This window comes from Procambarus clarkii, chromosome 94, assembly GCF_040958095.1.
Source record: "Procambarus clarkii isolate CNS0578487 chromosome 94, FALCON_Pclarkii_2.0, whole genome shotgun sequence".
Taxonomy (NCBI): domain Eukaryota; kingdom Metazoa; phylum Arthropoda; class Malacostraca; order Decapoda; family Cambaridae; genus Procambarus; species Procambarus clarkii.
Genome location: NC_091243.1, coordinates 7,127,650 through 7,142,729, shown reverse-complemented (window position 1 = coordinate 7,142,729; position 15,080 = coordinate 7,127,650). Strand labels below are relative to the sequence as shown.

General features: G+C 45.8%; 1 protein-coding gene across 1 annotated transcript; it reads right to left on the bottom strand.

Annotated features, from left to right (window-relative positions):
• Positions 1 to 7,325: 7,325 nt before the first annotated feature.
• Positions 7,326 to 7,658, bottom strand: LOC138359987 (submandibular gland secretory Glx-rich protein CB-like). Its single transcript, XM_069319865.1, has one exon. The coding sequence runs from the start codon at positions 7,656 to 7,658 to the stop codon at positions 7,326 to 7,328; it is 333 nt and encodes a 110-aa protein (XP_069175966.1).
• Between the last annotated feature and the right edge of the window lie 7,422 nt (positions 7,659 to 15,080).

Genomic DNA, 15,080 nt, shown 5'->3' with positions numbered 1-15,080 from the left:
CCGTGATGGTCAAGCGGATTAAGGCGCCCTGTAGTTACCAGTTGCGTTGCTTCTGGGAGTATGGGTTCGAGTCACTTCTGGGGTGTGAGTTTTCATTCGCATATAGTCCTGGGGACCATTCAGGCTTGTTCGCATTTGTGTTCCTCACGTGTGCCCCAAAGAATGAGGTGATTTGGTGAAATGCTATGCCCAAGATTACCATCCGAGTTGCCGTCGGGGAAGTGGCTCAAATAGCCTCGGCTATCACTTCCTTTTGACGGCCGTGATGGTCAAGCGGATTAAGGCGCCCTGTAGTTACCAGTTGCGTTGCTTCTGGGAGTATGGGTTCGAGTCACTTCTGGGGTGTGAGTTTTCATTCGCATATAGTCCTGGGGACCATTCAGGCTTGTTCGCATTTGTGTTCCTCACGTGTGCCCCAAAGAATGAGGTGATTTGGTGAAATGCTATGCCCAAGATTACCATCCGAGTTGCCGTCGGGGAAGTGGCTCAAATAGCCTCGGCTATCACTTCCTTTTGACGGCCGTGATGGTCAAGCGGATTAAGGCGCCCTGTAGTTACCAGTTGCGTTGCTTCTGGGAGTATGGGTTCGAGTCACTTCTGGGGTGTGAGTTTTCATTCGCATATAGTCCTGGGGACCATTCAGGCTTGTTCGCATTTGTGTTCCTCACGTGTGCCCCAAAGAATGAGGTGATTTGGTGAAATGCTATGCCCAAGATTACCATCCGAGTTGCCGTCGGGGAAGTGGCTCAAATAGCCTCGGCTATCACTTCCTTTTGACGGCCGTGATGGTCAAGCGGATTAAGGCGCCCTGTAGTTACCAGTTGCGTTGCTTCTGGGAGTATGGGTTCGAGTCACTTCTGGGGTGTGAGTTTTCATTCGCATATAGTCCTGGGGACCATTCAGGCTTGTTCGCATTTGTGTTCCTCACGTGTGCCCCAAAGAATGAGGTGATTTGGTGAAATGCTATGCCCAAGATTACCATCCGAGTTGCCGTCGGGGAAGTGGCTCAAATAGCCTCGGCTATCACTTCCTTTTGACGGCCGTGATGGTCAAGCGGATTAAGGCGCCCTGTAGTTACCAGTTGCGTTGCTTCTGGGAGTATGGGTTCGAGTCACTTCTGGGGTGTGAGTTTTCATTCGCATATAGTCCTGGGGACCATTCAGGCTTGTTCGCATTTGTGTTCCTCACGTGTGCCCCAAAGAATGAGGTGATTTGGTGAAATGCTATGCCCAAGATTACCATCCGAGTTGCCGTCGGGGAAGTGGCTCAAATAGCCTCGGCTATCACTTCCTTTTGACGGCCGTGATGGTCAAGCGGATTAAGGCGCCCTGTAGTTACCAGTTGCGTTGCTTCTGGGAGTATGGGTTCGAGTCACTTCTGGGGTGTGAGTTTTCATTCATATATATATATATATATATATATATATATATATATATATATATATATATATATATATATATATATATATATATATATATATATATATATATATATATACACACATGGAAAATACTGGAGGGTCAGGTCCCAAATCGACACAGTAAAATAACAACGTACTGGAGTGAACGATATGGAAGAAAATGCAAGATTGAACCAGTGAAGAGCAGGGGTGCCATAGGTATAATCAAAGAGCACTGTATAAACATCATAGGTCCGCGGTTGTTCAACGTCCTCCCAGCGACTATAAGAAATATTGCCGGAACAACCGTGGACATCTTCAAGAGAAAACTGGACGGTTTTCTAAGAGAAGTTCCGGATCAGCCGGGCTGTGGTGGGTATGTGGACCTGCGGGCCGCTCCAAGCAACAGCCTGGTGGACCAGACTCTCACAAGTCGAGCCTGGCCTCGGGCCGGGCTTAGGGAGTAGAACTCCCAGAACCCCATCAACCAGGTATCAACCAGGTATCAACCAGATAGAAGTTGAGAGAGAATGGGAGAGAGCGAGAATTACGCAGTCTCTGTGGTGAAGTGGTAAGACACTCGCCCGGCGTTTCGCTAGCACTTTGTTCAGGGTTCGTATCCGGGCCTGGGAGAATTTACTGGGCGCTAAACCTTAACTTTAGCCTCTGTTCACCCAGCCTCTGTTGGTTGTTAAGCGATTTGACGGGTCGTATTCCGGGGAAAATTAGGATTAAGGACCTGCCCGAAACGCTATGCTTGCTGGTGGCTGTACAAGAATGTCGTCGGCTCACAACCTAGACTCCAGGGTTCGATCCGGGTGGCAGGACAGATCAAGCGCTAGGATAGCGTTGTCTTTCACCTAATGCCTCTGTTCACCAAGCAGTAAGGTGGAACCTGGGAGTTAGAGAGGTGTGTAGGAGGCCTCCGCATGACGACTAGTTAACTATGACAGAGAAAATGGGTTGAGAATCATGGCATTAGAGACGGGGACCAAGAGCTCGAGGCTCGAGCTTACCACGTACAAAAGCAAGACACAAACGCACAAACACAAACGCGTGCACAAGCACACGTTTCAAGAAACACGGCGATTTATGTTAACAAAAGCTACAAGCACGTTAAGATAGGTATGAACAAGCGCAGGTACAGTAACAAACACAAGATTTTACAAGCACAAACACACTCCAGCAAACACAGTTACACATACTCATAGCAACAACCACACACACTCAAAACAAGTACCTCCATCAAGTACAAGACACACGCTCAAACAAGCCCGAACGCACATTACAAAAAGCACAAATCCACATTCCCCACAAGCACAAACACAGGCTCCCAGAGTCAGAAACACACGCTCACGCAAGCACAAACACGCTCTCACAGGCATAAACACGCTCCCGCAAGCACAAACACACGCTCCCGCAAGCACAAATGCTCCTAACACAAACACACACAACCACCACCCATCAAAAATTGAAGCTCTCTCAGGCACACGTAGGTACATATAGATGAGTATATGTAGGTGAATACACGCAGAGGAGAACACACACATCTGTGAGTGAGTGAGTATATATCCCTTAAGGGACAGGAGGAGTGATGGTCCGTCCATTGAAGGAAATTTCAATTATACAAAATTTTTTTTATCAATAACAGATTTTTTACTCTACATAATAAATTCAAATTCAGACTAAAAAATCCCACCAAAATTCCCCCCCCCCCTCCCCCCCATGTTTCTCATTTTGTATCATGAGAAATTCGCGGAAATTTTCTTAGAAAATTCCTCGGCAAGAGTGTGAGGCAAAATGAATTAAATTCTGAAGTTTCTTTAGTCGTTGAAAAGTTACAGAATAGTCAGCATTAGTCGAGAAACGTGTCTGGTGTTTAACTGGATTTATTTTACATATTTCAGAGCATTGTGCCACAGTTTCTGGAAAATGAACGGAAGGAGCCGCCAAGATGTTGTCAAGGACCAAGCGGTCAAGGACCCGCGGAGATCTGGAATAGATGTTATACTAGTGGAATATAAACGAAGTATCAGGACACAGACAAGTACACACCCAGGCACCTACCTAAACGCACACACACACACACACACACACACACATACCGAATGGGAGAGTAAGTCCTTCACGAAACGGACAGAGAGAAAGATCTGAGAGTTGATATCACGCCAAACCTGTCTCCTGAAGCCCAATTCAAAGGAATAACATCAGCGGCCTATGCGAGGCTGGCTAACATCAGAACTGCTTTCAGAAACCTGTGTAAGGAATCCTTCAGAACCTTGTATACCACATATGTAAGGCCAATCCTGGAGTATGCAGCCCCAGCATGGAGTCCGTACTTAGTCAAGCACAAGACGAAGCTGGAAAAAGTTCAGAGGTATGCCACTAGGTTAGTCCCAGAACTAAGAGGCATGAGTTATGAGGACAGACTACGTGAACTGCACCTCACGTCGCTGGAAGACAGAAGAGCTAGGGGAGACATGATCACCACATACAAAATTCTCAGGGGAATTGACAGGGTGGACAAGGATGGATTATTTAACACGGGTGGCACAGGCACAATGGGACACAGGTGGAAGCTGAGTACCCAAATGAACCACAGAGACATTAGAAAGAACTTTTTCAGTGTCAGAGTAGTTAGTAAATGGAATGCACTAGGAAGTGATGTGGTAGAGGCTGACTCCATACACAGTTTCAAATGTAGATATGATAGAGCCCAGTAGGCTCAGGAATCTGTACACCTGTTGATTGACGGTTGAGAGGCGGGACCAAAGAGCCAGAGCTCAACCCCCGCAAACACAACTAGGTGAGTACACACACACACACACACACACACACACACGTCAGCAAGGTGTGGGACATACGAGTTAAGCAGCAGCAGGAGGTGTCTGGCCCTCTGTAACAAGGAGTTACCTGTACCTGGTCGTTACCAGTTGCTGATGGCGGTAATTACTGCTGCTCTCACCCATGAGAAGGACCCACAGGGGACATGACTGTTGGTTTGTTGTGTGGACCATGAGGACCATGGTCTACTGCTAGTTGTGTGGACCATGGTCTACTGCTAGTTGTGTGGACCATGGTCTACTGCTAGTTGTGTGGACCATGAGGACCATGGTCTACTGCTAGTTGTGTGGACCACGGTCTACTGCTAGTTGTGTGGACCATGGTCTACTGCTAGTTGTGAGGACCATGGTCCACTGCTAGTTGTGTGGACCATGGTCTACTGCTAGTTGTGTGGACCATGGTCTACTGCTAGTTGTGTGGACCATGAGGACCATGGTCTACTGCTAGTTGTGAGGACCATGGTCTACTGCTAGTTGTGTGGACCATGAGGACCATGGTCTACTGCTAGTTGTGTGGACCATGAGGACCAATGTCTACTGCTAGTTGTGTGGACCATGGTCTACTGGTAGTTGTGTGGACCATGGTCTACTGCTAGTTGTGTGGACCATGGTCTACTGGTAGTTGTGTGGGCCATGGTCTACTGCTAGTTGTGTGGACCATGGTCTACTGCTAGTGGTGAGGACCATGGTCTACTGCTAGTTGTGTGGACCATGGTCTACTGCTAATTGTGTGGACCATGGTCTACTGCTAGGTGTGTAGACCATGGTCTACTGCTAGTTGTGTGGACCATAAGGACCATGGTCTACTGCTAGTTGTGTGGACCATAAGGACCATGGTCTACTGCTAGTTGTGTGGACCATAAGGACCATGGTCTACTGCTAGTTGTGTGGACCATGGTCTACTAGTAGTTTGTTGTGTGGACCATGGTCTACTGCTAGTTGTGTGGACCATGGTCTACTGCTAGTTGTGTGGACCATGAGGACCATGGTCTACTGCTAGTTGTGTGGACCATGGTCTACTAGTAGTTTGTTGTGTGGACCATGGTCTACTGCTAGTTGTGTAGACCATGGTCTACTGCTAGTTGTGTGGACCATGAGGACCATGGTCTACTGCTAGTTGTGTGGACCATGAGGACCATGGTCTACTGCTAGATGTGTGGACCATGGTCTACTAGTAGTTTGTTGTGTGGACCATGAGGACCATAGTCTACTGCTAGTTGTGTGGACCATGGTCTACTGATAGTTGTGTGGCTCCAGGTCTGTGAGGGCGTGGTTGTGGGCCAGGGGAGGGAGGGATACCAGTCACATGTGGATGAGCACATGTGGAAGAGTACATGTGCATGAATACTGTTGACCTAATCCCGTGAAATACCACCCACCATCTCCCTTTGCACCTCTACACATAATTTATTGCTAATGTTTAATTTAAAATTAATAAAAACTTTTTTAGGTTTTCTAAATAGTAAAAGTCATGTGTATCATTGGCGAGCAAATAATTAGATTTTCCAAGTGGGTGGTAAAACGGGTGAAGACGAAGAAATCGAAGAAGAAGAAGTCAAAGACAAAACAAGACCCCCAGGCGCAGGACCAGGAGCCCCTACCCCAGGTGAATGAGCAGAACCCCGAGCAACCCCGTGACGAAGCCCCCCGTGACGAAGCCCCCCGTGACGAAGCAGTCCAGGACGGCATCAGGTCCCCACAACACTGTGAGTGGGTCCATGCTCACCGGCTCCAACGGGAGCAAAACCACGAAGCCCACCGTGACGAAGCCCACCGTGACGAAGCCCCCCGTGACGAAGCAGTCCAGGACGGCATCAGGACCCAGTATCACGGTTGGAGGCTCCCTGCTCACCGGCTCCAACGGGAACATGAGCGCGGACACCATGAAATGGCGGTCCAGAACCACACCGTGTTCCCACATCACGGTGTGATGACGCCTCGGATTGACCTGAGGCAAATGGAAGAGGGAATAGGGAACCCTCCTTCCCCAGTGAGAAACGAGCCGTTTGTACCGAGAATTCCTCCATCGGCATTCCGGGATCCCCCTTCGGGAACGCAGAACACTCCCTCGGGGACATGGAACACCTTCTCGGGAATGGGGAACTCCCCATCGAGAATGGGGAATACCCCCTCGGGAACATGGAAACCCCCCTCGGGAATGGGGAACGGGTCATCTGGCTCGAGATACGAGCCGCTTGGTCCAGGAATGAATTTCCATCTCCACCAAATTAACCGGCCAGCGCCCCCACCACCTGGCTCGAGATACGAGCCGCTTGGTCCCGGAATGAATTTCCATCTCCACCAAATCAACCGGCCAGCGCCCCCACCATCTGGCTCGAGATACGAGCCGCTTGGTCCCGGAATGAATTTCCATCTCCACCAAATCAACCGGCCAGCGCCCCCACCACCCGGTCCAGACCTCATAGGGGGAATGAAGGTGACGCTGACGGGCGTGAAGGATTGCCTGGTGGGCGTGAAAGAGGCGCTGGTCGCCACTGATGCGCTCGACGTCATGAAGGGTTCAATGGTGGGCGTGAAAGACTCGATGGTAGGGATGAAAGACTCGATGGTAGGGATGAAGAAGGCACTGGTCGGTTAGGATGCGCTCGGCGTCATGAAAGATTCAATGATAGGAATGAAAGAGGCGCTGGTCGGTAAGGATGCGCTGGTTGGTATAAAGGAGTCGCTGGCAGGGGTGACACAGGCCCTACCGGAGTTGGTAGAGCGAATAACCTACTCTGATCCAATAATAGACTTAAAGGAAAAGGTCGATGACTTGACCTACAATCTATCGGACATAGCAGACAATCTGCCCGTAATAAACGACACCGTGTCGCAGACCGTGTCCAACATGGCGGGAGCCATGTGGGACGCTCAGGACACGGTCAAATCCAGAGTCAAGAACACTCTGAAGTCTCACAATGAATGATCTTCACCGGAGATGAAATCCGGAGCGCTCCTACGGTTGCTAGAGTCGCGCTCCTGCGGTGTCTAGAGTCGCGCTCCTGCGGTGTCTAGAGTCGCGCTCCTGCGGTGTCTAGAGTCGCGCTCCTGCGGTGTCTAGAGTCGCGCTTCTGTGGTGTCTAGAGTCGCGCTCCTGCGGTGTCTAGAGTCGCGCTCCTGCGACTGCTGGAACCGCGCTCCTGCGACTGCTGGAACCGCGCTCCTGCGACTGCTGGAACCGCGCTCCTGCGACTGCTGGAACCGCACTCCTGCGACTGCTGGAACTGCGCTCCTGCGACTGCTGGAACTGCGCTCCTGCGACTGCTGGAACCGCGCTCCTGGGACTGCTGGAACTGCGCTCCTGCGACTGCTGGAACCGCGCTCCTGAGACTGCTGGAACCGCTCTCCTGAGACTGCTGGAACCGCGCTCCCGAGACTGCTGGAACGCGCTCTCGCGACCGCCGCCAATGCATTATTTTTATTTCTTTGTACTTCTAAAGTTTTTCTCTTCTGTTAGTATTTCTGTCTGTCTGAATCTACTTGTTTGTCTGTCCGTCTCTCTCTCTCTTTCTATCTTTCCCCTGTCGGTCTCTCTCTCTTTCTTTCTCATTCTGTTTCTCTCCATCTCTTTCTGGTCCAACCACTTGGGCTGGACGGCAGACCGACGGTCTCGCTTCTTACAGGTCGGCGTTCAATCCCGACGCCGACCTGCATGTCCCGCCGACCCGACTAATCTCCACCCCCCCCCCCCCCCCACTCCCCGTCCTTTCACAAATTCTTGTCCTTTTTTTTTTTTTTTTTTTTTTTTTTTTTTTTTTTTTTTTCAGGGATATTCCTGCGTGGGCCCCTAAGCCTCTGGCTGGCCCACCAAGTGTTGCTTGTTTCTATTTTACTTGGGCGGAGTATGAGTATTTATGACTCGTATGGTCACTTCAGTAAGATTTTGCCATATGTGTTTAACAACTTCTTCTGCTCTATTGAATCTAAGTTGAAATCTTAATGGGTTTGTAACTGTGCACTGTGTTAGATAATGTTCCAGTGGTCTGTTGTGGTTGTAACTGTGCACTGTGTTAGATAATGTTCCTGTGGTCTGTCGGGCATTTCTCCACAGTGCATCCTTGTCCAGATCCAGTTCAAGTGCTATAAGAGTCGTAATTGCTTGGTGCTTTCCCCTGATAGTTCACGTCAATTAGTTCCATCTCTCTCTTTCTGTCTGTCTGTCTCTCTATTGGTCTCTCCTTCTCTCTGTGCTGCGAATGTGTGAATGTGTGTCTACATGAGGCAAATGTGTGTGTGTGTGTGTACTCACCTAGTTGTGCTTGCGAGGGTTGAGCTTTGGCTCTTTGGTCCCGCCTCTCAACTGTCATTCAACTGGTGTACAGAATCCTGAGCCTACTGGGCTCTATAATATCTACTTTTGAAACTGTGTATGGAGTCAGTCTCTACCACATCACTGCCTAATGCATTCCACCTGTTAACTATGACACTGAAAACGTTCTTTCTAAGGTCCCTGTGGCTCATGTAGGTACTCAGTCTCCACCTGTGTCCCCTTGTTCGCGTACCACCCATGTTAAACAGTTTATCTTTATCTAACCTGTCAACCTCTCTGAGAAATTTGTAGGTAGTGATAATGCCTCCCCTTACTCTTCAGTCTTCCAGGGTCGTGAGGTGTATTTCACGCAGTCTTTCCTCATAAAGCATGCCTCTTAGTTATGGGACTAGTTTAGTGGCATACCTCTGAACTTTTTCCTGCTTCGTCTTCAGCTTGACAAGGTACGGGCTCCATGCTGGGGCCGCATACTCCAGGATTGGTCTTACATATGTGGTACACGAGGTTCTGATTGATTCCTTGCACAGGTTCCAGAAAGCACTTCTGATGTTAGCCAGCCTTTAATACGCCGCCGATGTTATTCTTTTTATGTGGGCTTCAGAAGATAAGTTTGGTGTGATATCAACTCCTAGATCTCTCTTTCTGTCCGTTTTATAAAGGAATTCATCTCCCATTCGGTATCCTGTGTCTGGCCTCCTGTTTCCACTGCCTAGTTTCATTTCCTTACATTTACTCGGCTTTAGTAGTCATTTGTTGGACATTCATTCAATTTGTTTAGGTCATCTTGTAGCCTCATACCATCTTCCTCCGTCTTAATCCTCCTCATAATTTTTGCATCGTCAGCAAACAATGAGAGGAACGATTTTATACCCTCTGGGAGATCATTTACATATACTGTATCAGAAACAGCATTGGTCCAAGAACTGGCCCCTGCGGGACTCCACTGGTGACGTCTCGCCAATCTAAGACCTCATCCCTCACAGTGACTCGCTGTCTTCTGTTACTTAGGTACTCCCTTGTTCAATGGAGTGTCTTCCCTTACACTCCTGCCTGCATCTCCAGCTTTTGCACTAGTCTCGTTTGTGGTTCTGTGTCAAAGGCTTTCTGGCAATCCAAAAATATGCAGTCTGCCCACTCCTCTCTTTCTTGCCTGATTTTTGTCGCTTGATCGTATAATTCAATTAATCCTGTGAGGCATGACTTGCTATCCCAGAACCCATGGTAATGTTGTGTCACAAAGTTCCTTCGCTCCAGATGTTCCACTAGCTTTTTATCGCACAATCTTCTCCGTCAACTTGCATGGTTGATGGAGAAGTCCTCTCTATACTCTTTCTTGTATTTCGGGACTAAATTTGCCGTCTTCAAAATTTTTGGCAGTTCACCTATTACCTATTTTTCGCACAATTTTAGGCTTACATGGTATGCAAGTTAGGGACACTGGTCTAACACTGGTTCAGTGCCTCCTGTCTATCCCCTTTCTTGTATATCTGGACTACGTTTACCGCCTTCCAAATTTCTGGCAGTTCACCTGTTACCAGTGATTTGTTATTCACCATAGAGAGTGGCAGGCACAGTGCTTCTGCTCCTTCCTTTAGTATTCCTGGTTATATTCCATCCGGGCTTGTAGCCTTTGCCACATCCAACTCTAGCCAAAGCTTCCTTACATCCCCACTGGTAATCCCAAACTCCTCTTGAGGTGCTTGGTTGACTATTCCTTATCTCTGGAACATCTCTTTGCTCTAATGTGAAGACCTCCAAGAATTTTTGTTGAGTTCCTGATATATGTGTGTCTACTCACCTAGTTGTACTTATCTAGTTGTGACTGCGGGGGTTGAGTTCTAGCTTTATGGTCCCGCCTCTCAACTGTCAATCAACTTATGTAAAAGTTCCTGAGTCTACTGGGCTCTATCATATCTACATTTGAAACTGTGTATGAAGTCAGCCTCCACCACATCACTACTTAATGCATTCCATTTGTTAACTACTCTGACACTGAAAAAATTCTTTCTAATATCTCTGTGGCTCATTTGTGCACTAAGTTTCCACCTGTGTCCCCGTGTTCGAGTCCCGCCCGAGCTTAACTAAAGAGTTTGTCTTTGTCCACCCTGTCAATTTCCCCTGAGAATTTTGTAGGTGGTTATCATGTCTCCCCTTACTCTTCTGTTTTCCAGGGTCGTGAATTTCAGCTCCTTTAGTCTTTCTTCGTAGCTCATACCTCTCAGTTTTAGAACGAGTCTGGTGGCATACTGCTTAATCTTCTCTAACTTTGTTTTGTGTTTAACTCATTCCTCCACTTTGTCGTCTTGTCGTCTCTGTCTATCTTCATATGTCTTGATTCTTCTCATAATTTTCGCGTCATCAGCAAACATTGAGAGGAAGGAGTCTACACCCTCTGGAAGATCGTTTACATATATTAGAAATAATATGGGTCCAAGTACAGAGACCTGTGGGACTCCGCTGGTGACTTCTCGCCACTCTGATGTCTCCCACCTCACAATTATTCGTTGTTTCCTGTTGTTTAGATACTCCCTTATCCATTGGAGCACCTTACCTTTTACTTCTTCCTGTTGCTCCAACTTTTGTAACAGCCTTTTATGAGGTACTGTGTCAAAGACTTTCTGACAGTCCAAGAAAATGCAGTCTGCCCATCCTTCTCTTTCTTGCCTAATTTTTGTTGCTTGGTTATAGAATTCTATTAAACCTGTGAGGCACGATTTACCATCTCTGAACCCATGTTGGTGGTGTGTTACAAAGCTATTTCCCTCCTGATACTCTGCGAGCCATTTTCTCACGATCTTCTCCATCACCTTTCATGGTATACATGTTAGTTAAACTGGCATGTAGTTCAGCTCCTCTTGCCCGTCACTCTTTTTGTATATTGGGACTACATTAGCTGTCTTCCAGCTTTCTAGTGGGTCTGCTGTTTCCAGTGACCTGTTATACACCATAGAGAGTGGCACACTTAGTGTTTCTGCACCTTCTTTTAGTATCCACGGTGAGATTCTGTCAGGCCCAACAGCCTTTGTCACATTCAGCTCCAACAAATTCCTTTTGATCTCATCACTGGTGAGGTAAAATTTCTCTAAGGTTGCTTGGTTTGCCTTCTCCTCATTTAGTGCAGGGGCTTCGCCTTGTTCTTTTGTGAAGACCTCCTGGAATCTCTTGTTGAGTTCTTCACACACCTCCTTGTCATTCTCTGTGTATCTGCTCTCCCTTTTTCTCAGTTTCATCGCCTGTTCACTGCTGGTTTCCTCCTGATGTGGCTGTGGAGCAGTTTTGGTTGGGTCTTGTCTTTACTCGCGATGTCATTTTCATACTGTCTCTCTGCTTCTCTCCACACTCTGAGGTACTCATTTCTTGCCCTCTGGTAACTCTCCCTGCTCTCTGGTTTTCCGTTATTTCTGTAGTTTCTCTATGTACTTTTACTCAGTTGCTTCGCTACCTTGCATTCCTGGCTGAACCATGGATTCTTCTGTAGCTTTTCGTTTTTCTCCTTTTGGACCGGGCTAAATCTGTCCGCAGCTTCCTGACACTTCTGGATGACATAGTCCATCAAATCCTGTACAGACTTCTCTCTGAGTTCTGTATCCCATGGTATTCCCCTTCGGAAGTTTCTCATCTCGTCATATTTCCCTCTTCGGTAATTTAGTCTTTTCCCTTCCAATCCCATCCTTGGATAGATTATCCCTACCTCTACCAGATACTCAAATGTCGATACACTGTGGTCACTCATTCCTATGGGGCTTCAAATTTGACTTCCCTTATTTCTGACTCATTCAAGGTGAATATCAGGTCGAGTTTAGCTGGTTCGTCATTGCCTCTCATTCTTGAGGGGTTCCCTTACATGTTGGTTCAGAAAGTTCTTTGTTTCCACTTCCAACAGTTTAGCTCTCCATGTATCTGGACCCCCATGTGGGTCCCCATTCTCCCAGTCTATCTTTCCATGGTTGAAATCGCCCATGATTAAGAGTCTGGAACCATTCCTGCAGGCAACTGCAACTGCAAGACTCAAGGTGTATGAGAACTCTTATTAGTTTCGAGGGAAAATTTTTACATATTGGATAAATGACTTGATATAGGAGACTCTTCATATGTGGACCATATCTACTCACTATTTTGTAATCTACAGGTCAATCGGTATTTTATGCCGCATGAGTTGTCATGCAGGTAATGTTTGTCACTGCCTAGTAGTGTGGTGATGTCAGTACTGGGGCCAGATTCACGAAGCAGTTACGCAAGCACTTACGAACCTGTTCATCTTTTCTCAATCTTTGGGGGCTTTGTTTACAATTATTAAACAGGTAGTGAGCTCCCAAGCACCAGGAGGCTGTTTATAACAATAACAACAGTTGGTTGGGAAGTTTTCATGCTTGTAAACTGTTTAATAAATGTAACCAAAGCCGTCAAAGATTGAGGAAAGATGTACACGTTCGTAAGGACTTGCGTAACTGCGTAACTGCTTCGTGAATCTGGCCCCTGCTTCCTTCCTAAATGAACTACAGACACACTCTGTCCTTCCCTAGTGAGGTGAGAAAATGACGGTGAATATATTAGTAATTATATGCGCTTTTAGGTTAGGTTTGGTTAAGCTAGGTTATGTTAATTTATCCTAGGTTTGGTTATCGTAGGTTTTATTGGATTAAGTTAGATTTGGATAGTTTTGGTTACTTTAGGTTAGATTAGGGTATGGCTGGTTAAGTTCGGTTAGGTTAGATTAGATTAGGTTAGGAAAAATTAAGGTAGGTTATTACAGGTTAGAATTGAGCTGAGAGTGAAATATATGCTATAAAATATATGCATAAAACAAAGTAACATTAAAAACTGGTCAAAGCATTTTTTTTAAGTTAGTAAAAGCTTATAGCTTCAGTGACATATTAAAGCTGATCAAAGAGTTTGTTTCGATGTGTCTTTGTTGAACAAATTTTTTTAAATGAATTAGAGAAGTCACTAAAGCGAAAAAAAACTATTTTGAATTTTGAATTCAATTTTTACTTTGCAATGATTATGAAATATATTCTTGTTCCCTAGTTATCCTAGTTAAAGTTTCGAAGTTACTACCTTATTCATACCAGATATATTGGCATTCATTTATTAATTTTCAGTTATTAAAACGTTTACTTGTTGATTTCATTATTTATTTAAATTATTAATAGTTATTCATTTTTACATAAATTTTTTCCTTTTCATTATAAATTTGTAGTATTTTCATTCTATTTTTACATTCATTGAATTTAATATTTAAACAAGAGGGAAAGCCAATTAGTATTGTTATAAAAAGAGGGACACTCTTCCCCTTGTCCGTTAAACAAGACCTGTTCTAGTAATCTTAAAAACTGCGGTACACAATCAATAAATTGCGGTATACAACCCATAAACTGCGGTATACAATCAATAAACTGCGGTATACAACCAATAAACTGCGGTATACAACCAATAAACTGCGGTATACAATCAATAAACTGCGGTATACAACCAATAAACTGCGGTATACAACCAATAAACTGCGGTATACAATCAATAAACTGCGGTACACAATTAATAACCTGCAGTACACAACCAATAAACTGCGGTACACAATTAATAACCTACGGTACACAATCAATAAACTGCGGAACACAACCAATAAACTGCAGTACACAATCAATAAACCGCAGTACACAGCCAAAAAAACTGAGGAATACCATCAAATAAATAGCATTATACAGGAAATAAACTACAGTACCCTACAGTACAATCAGAAAAAATACATCAAATCTATCCTCAAAAATTAATAAAACAAACTATTCAGAGTGAAAAAAATCAAACCTCATTTGTATTGAGAATTGTTTTATGCATTAGAAAAAGGGACATGACAAGGCTATTAAGTTCTTTTGACCATGAAAACAGCTTGATCCTCTGAATCGCGACTCGTGACTGGAAACCAGAATATTTAATAAATAATTCTGCACTCAGAGCTTCCTTAAAACGGCCTTAGCTTGAGCTACCTCATCCCATTGTGTGTATTTTACCTCAATAAACTTATTTCAATTTCAACGGCCTGACTCACCTACAGAGTTCTGCGTCTTTCGCTTCTTTGCAAACAGAACCAATGACAAAAAAAAAACAGAAGTCAAGGTTGTTCCGAACGGTCTGTTTGTCAAGTGAAGTTCTTCAAGGTGGTGTTCTTCAGGAGCGCTGGAAGACGAGCCTTTGTTGAGAACGGTGTTCCACCGGTTAACTTTGAGTGAGATGGTGTTCTACAGAACAACCTTCTTCGTTATGGTGTTCTACAACTCAGACTTGTATGAGATGGTATCTTATCAGGGCATTCATATTGCGGATTGTGTTCTACAGGAAAACTTTGATGCGAACTGTGTTCTGCAGAACAGTATTGTTGGGAATGGGGGTCAGTACGACATTCTTGATATCCCCATGTTCATCAAGATATCCTCATGGAAGATGAATTTCTACGAGACATCCTTCATGTGACTGATATACTACGGGACAACTTTGTTGTGGATAGCGTGTGTGTATGTGTGGGTCTGCAGGACAGCCGGGAGACGAACCCTGGCTGTACATGTGTGGG

Coding starts and splice junctions, on each gene's coding strand:
- LOC138359987 (XM_069319865.1), bottom strand. CDS start 7,658: ATGCATTGGCGGCGGTCGCGAGAGCGCGTTCCAGCAGTCTCGGGAGCG.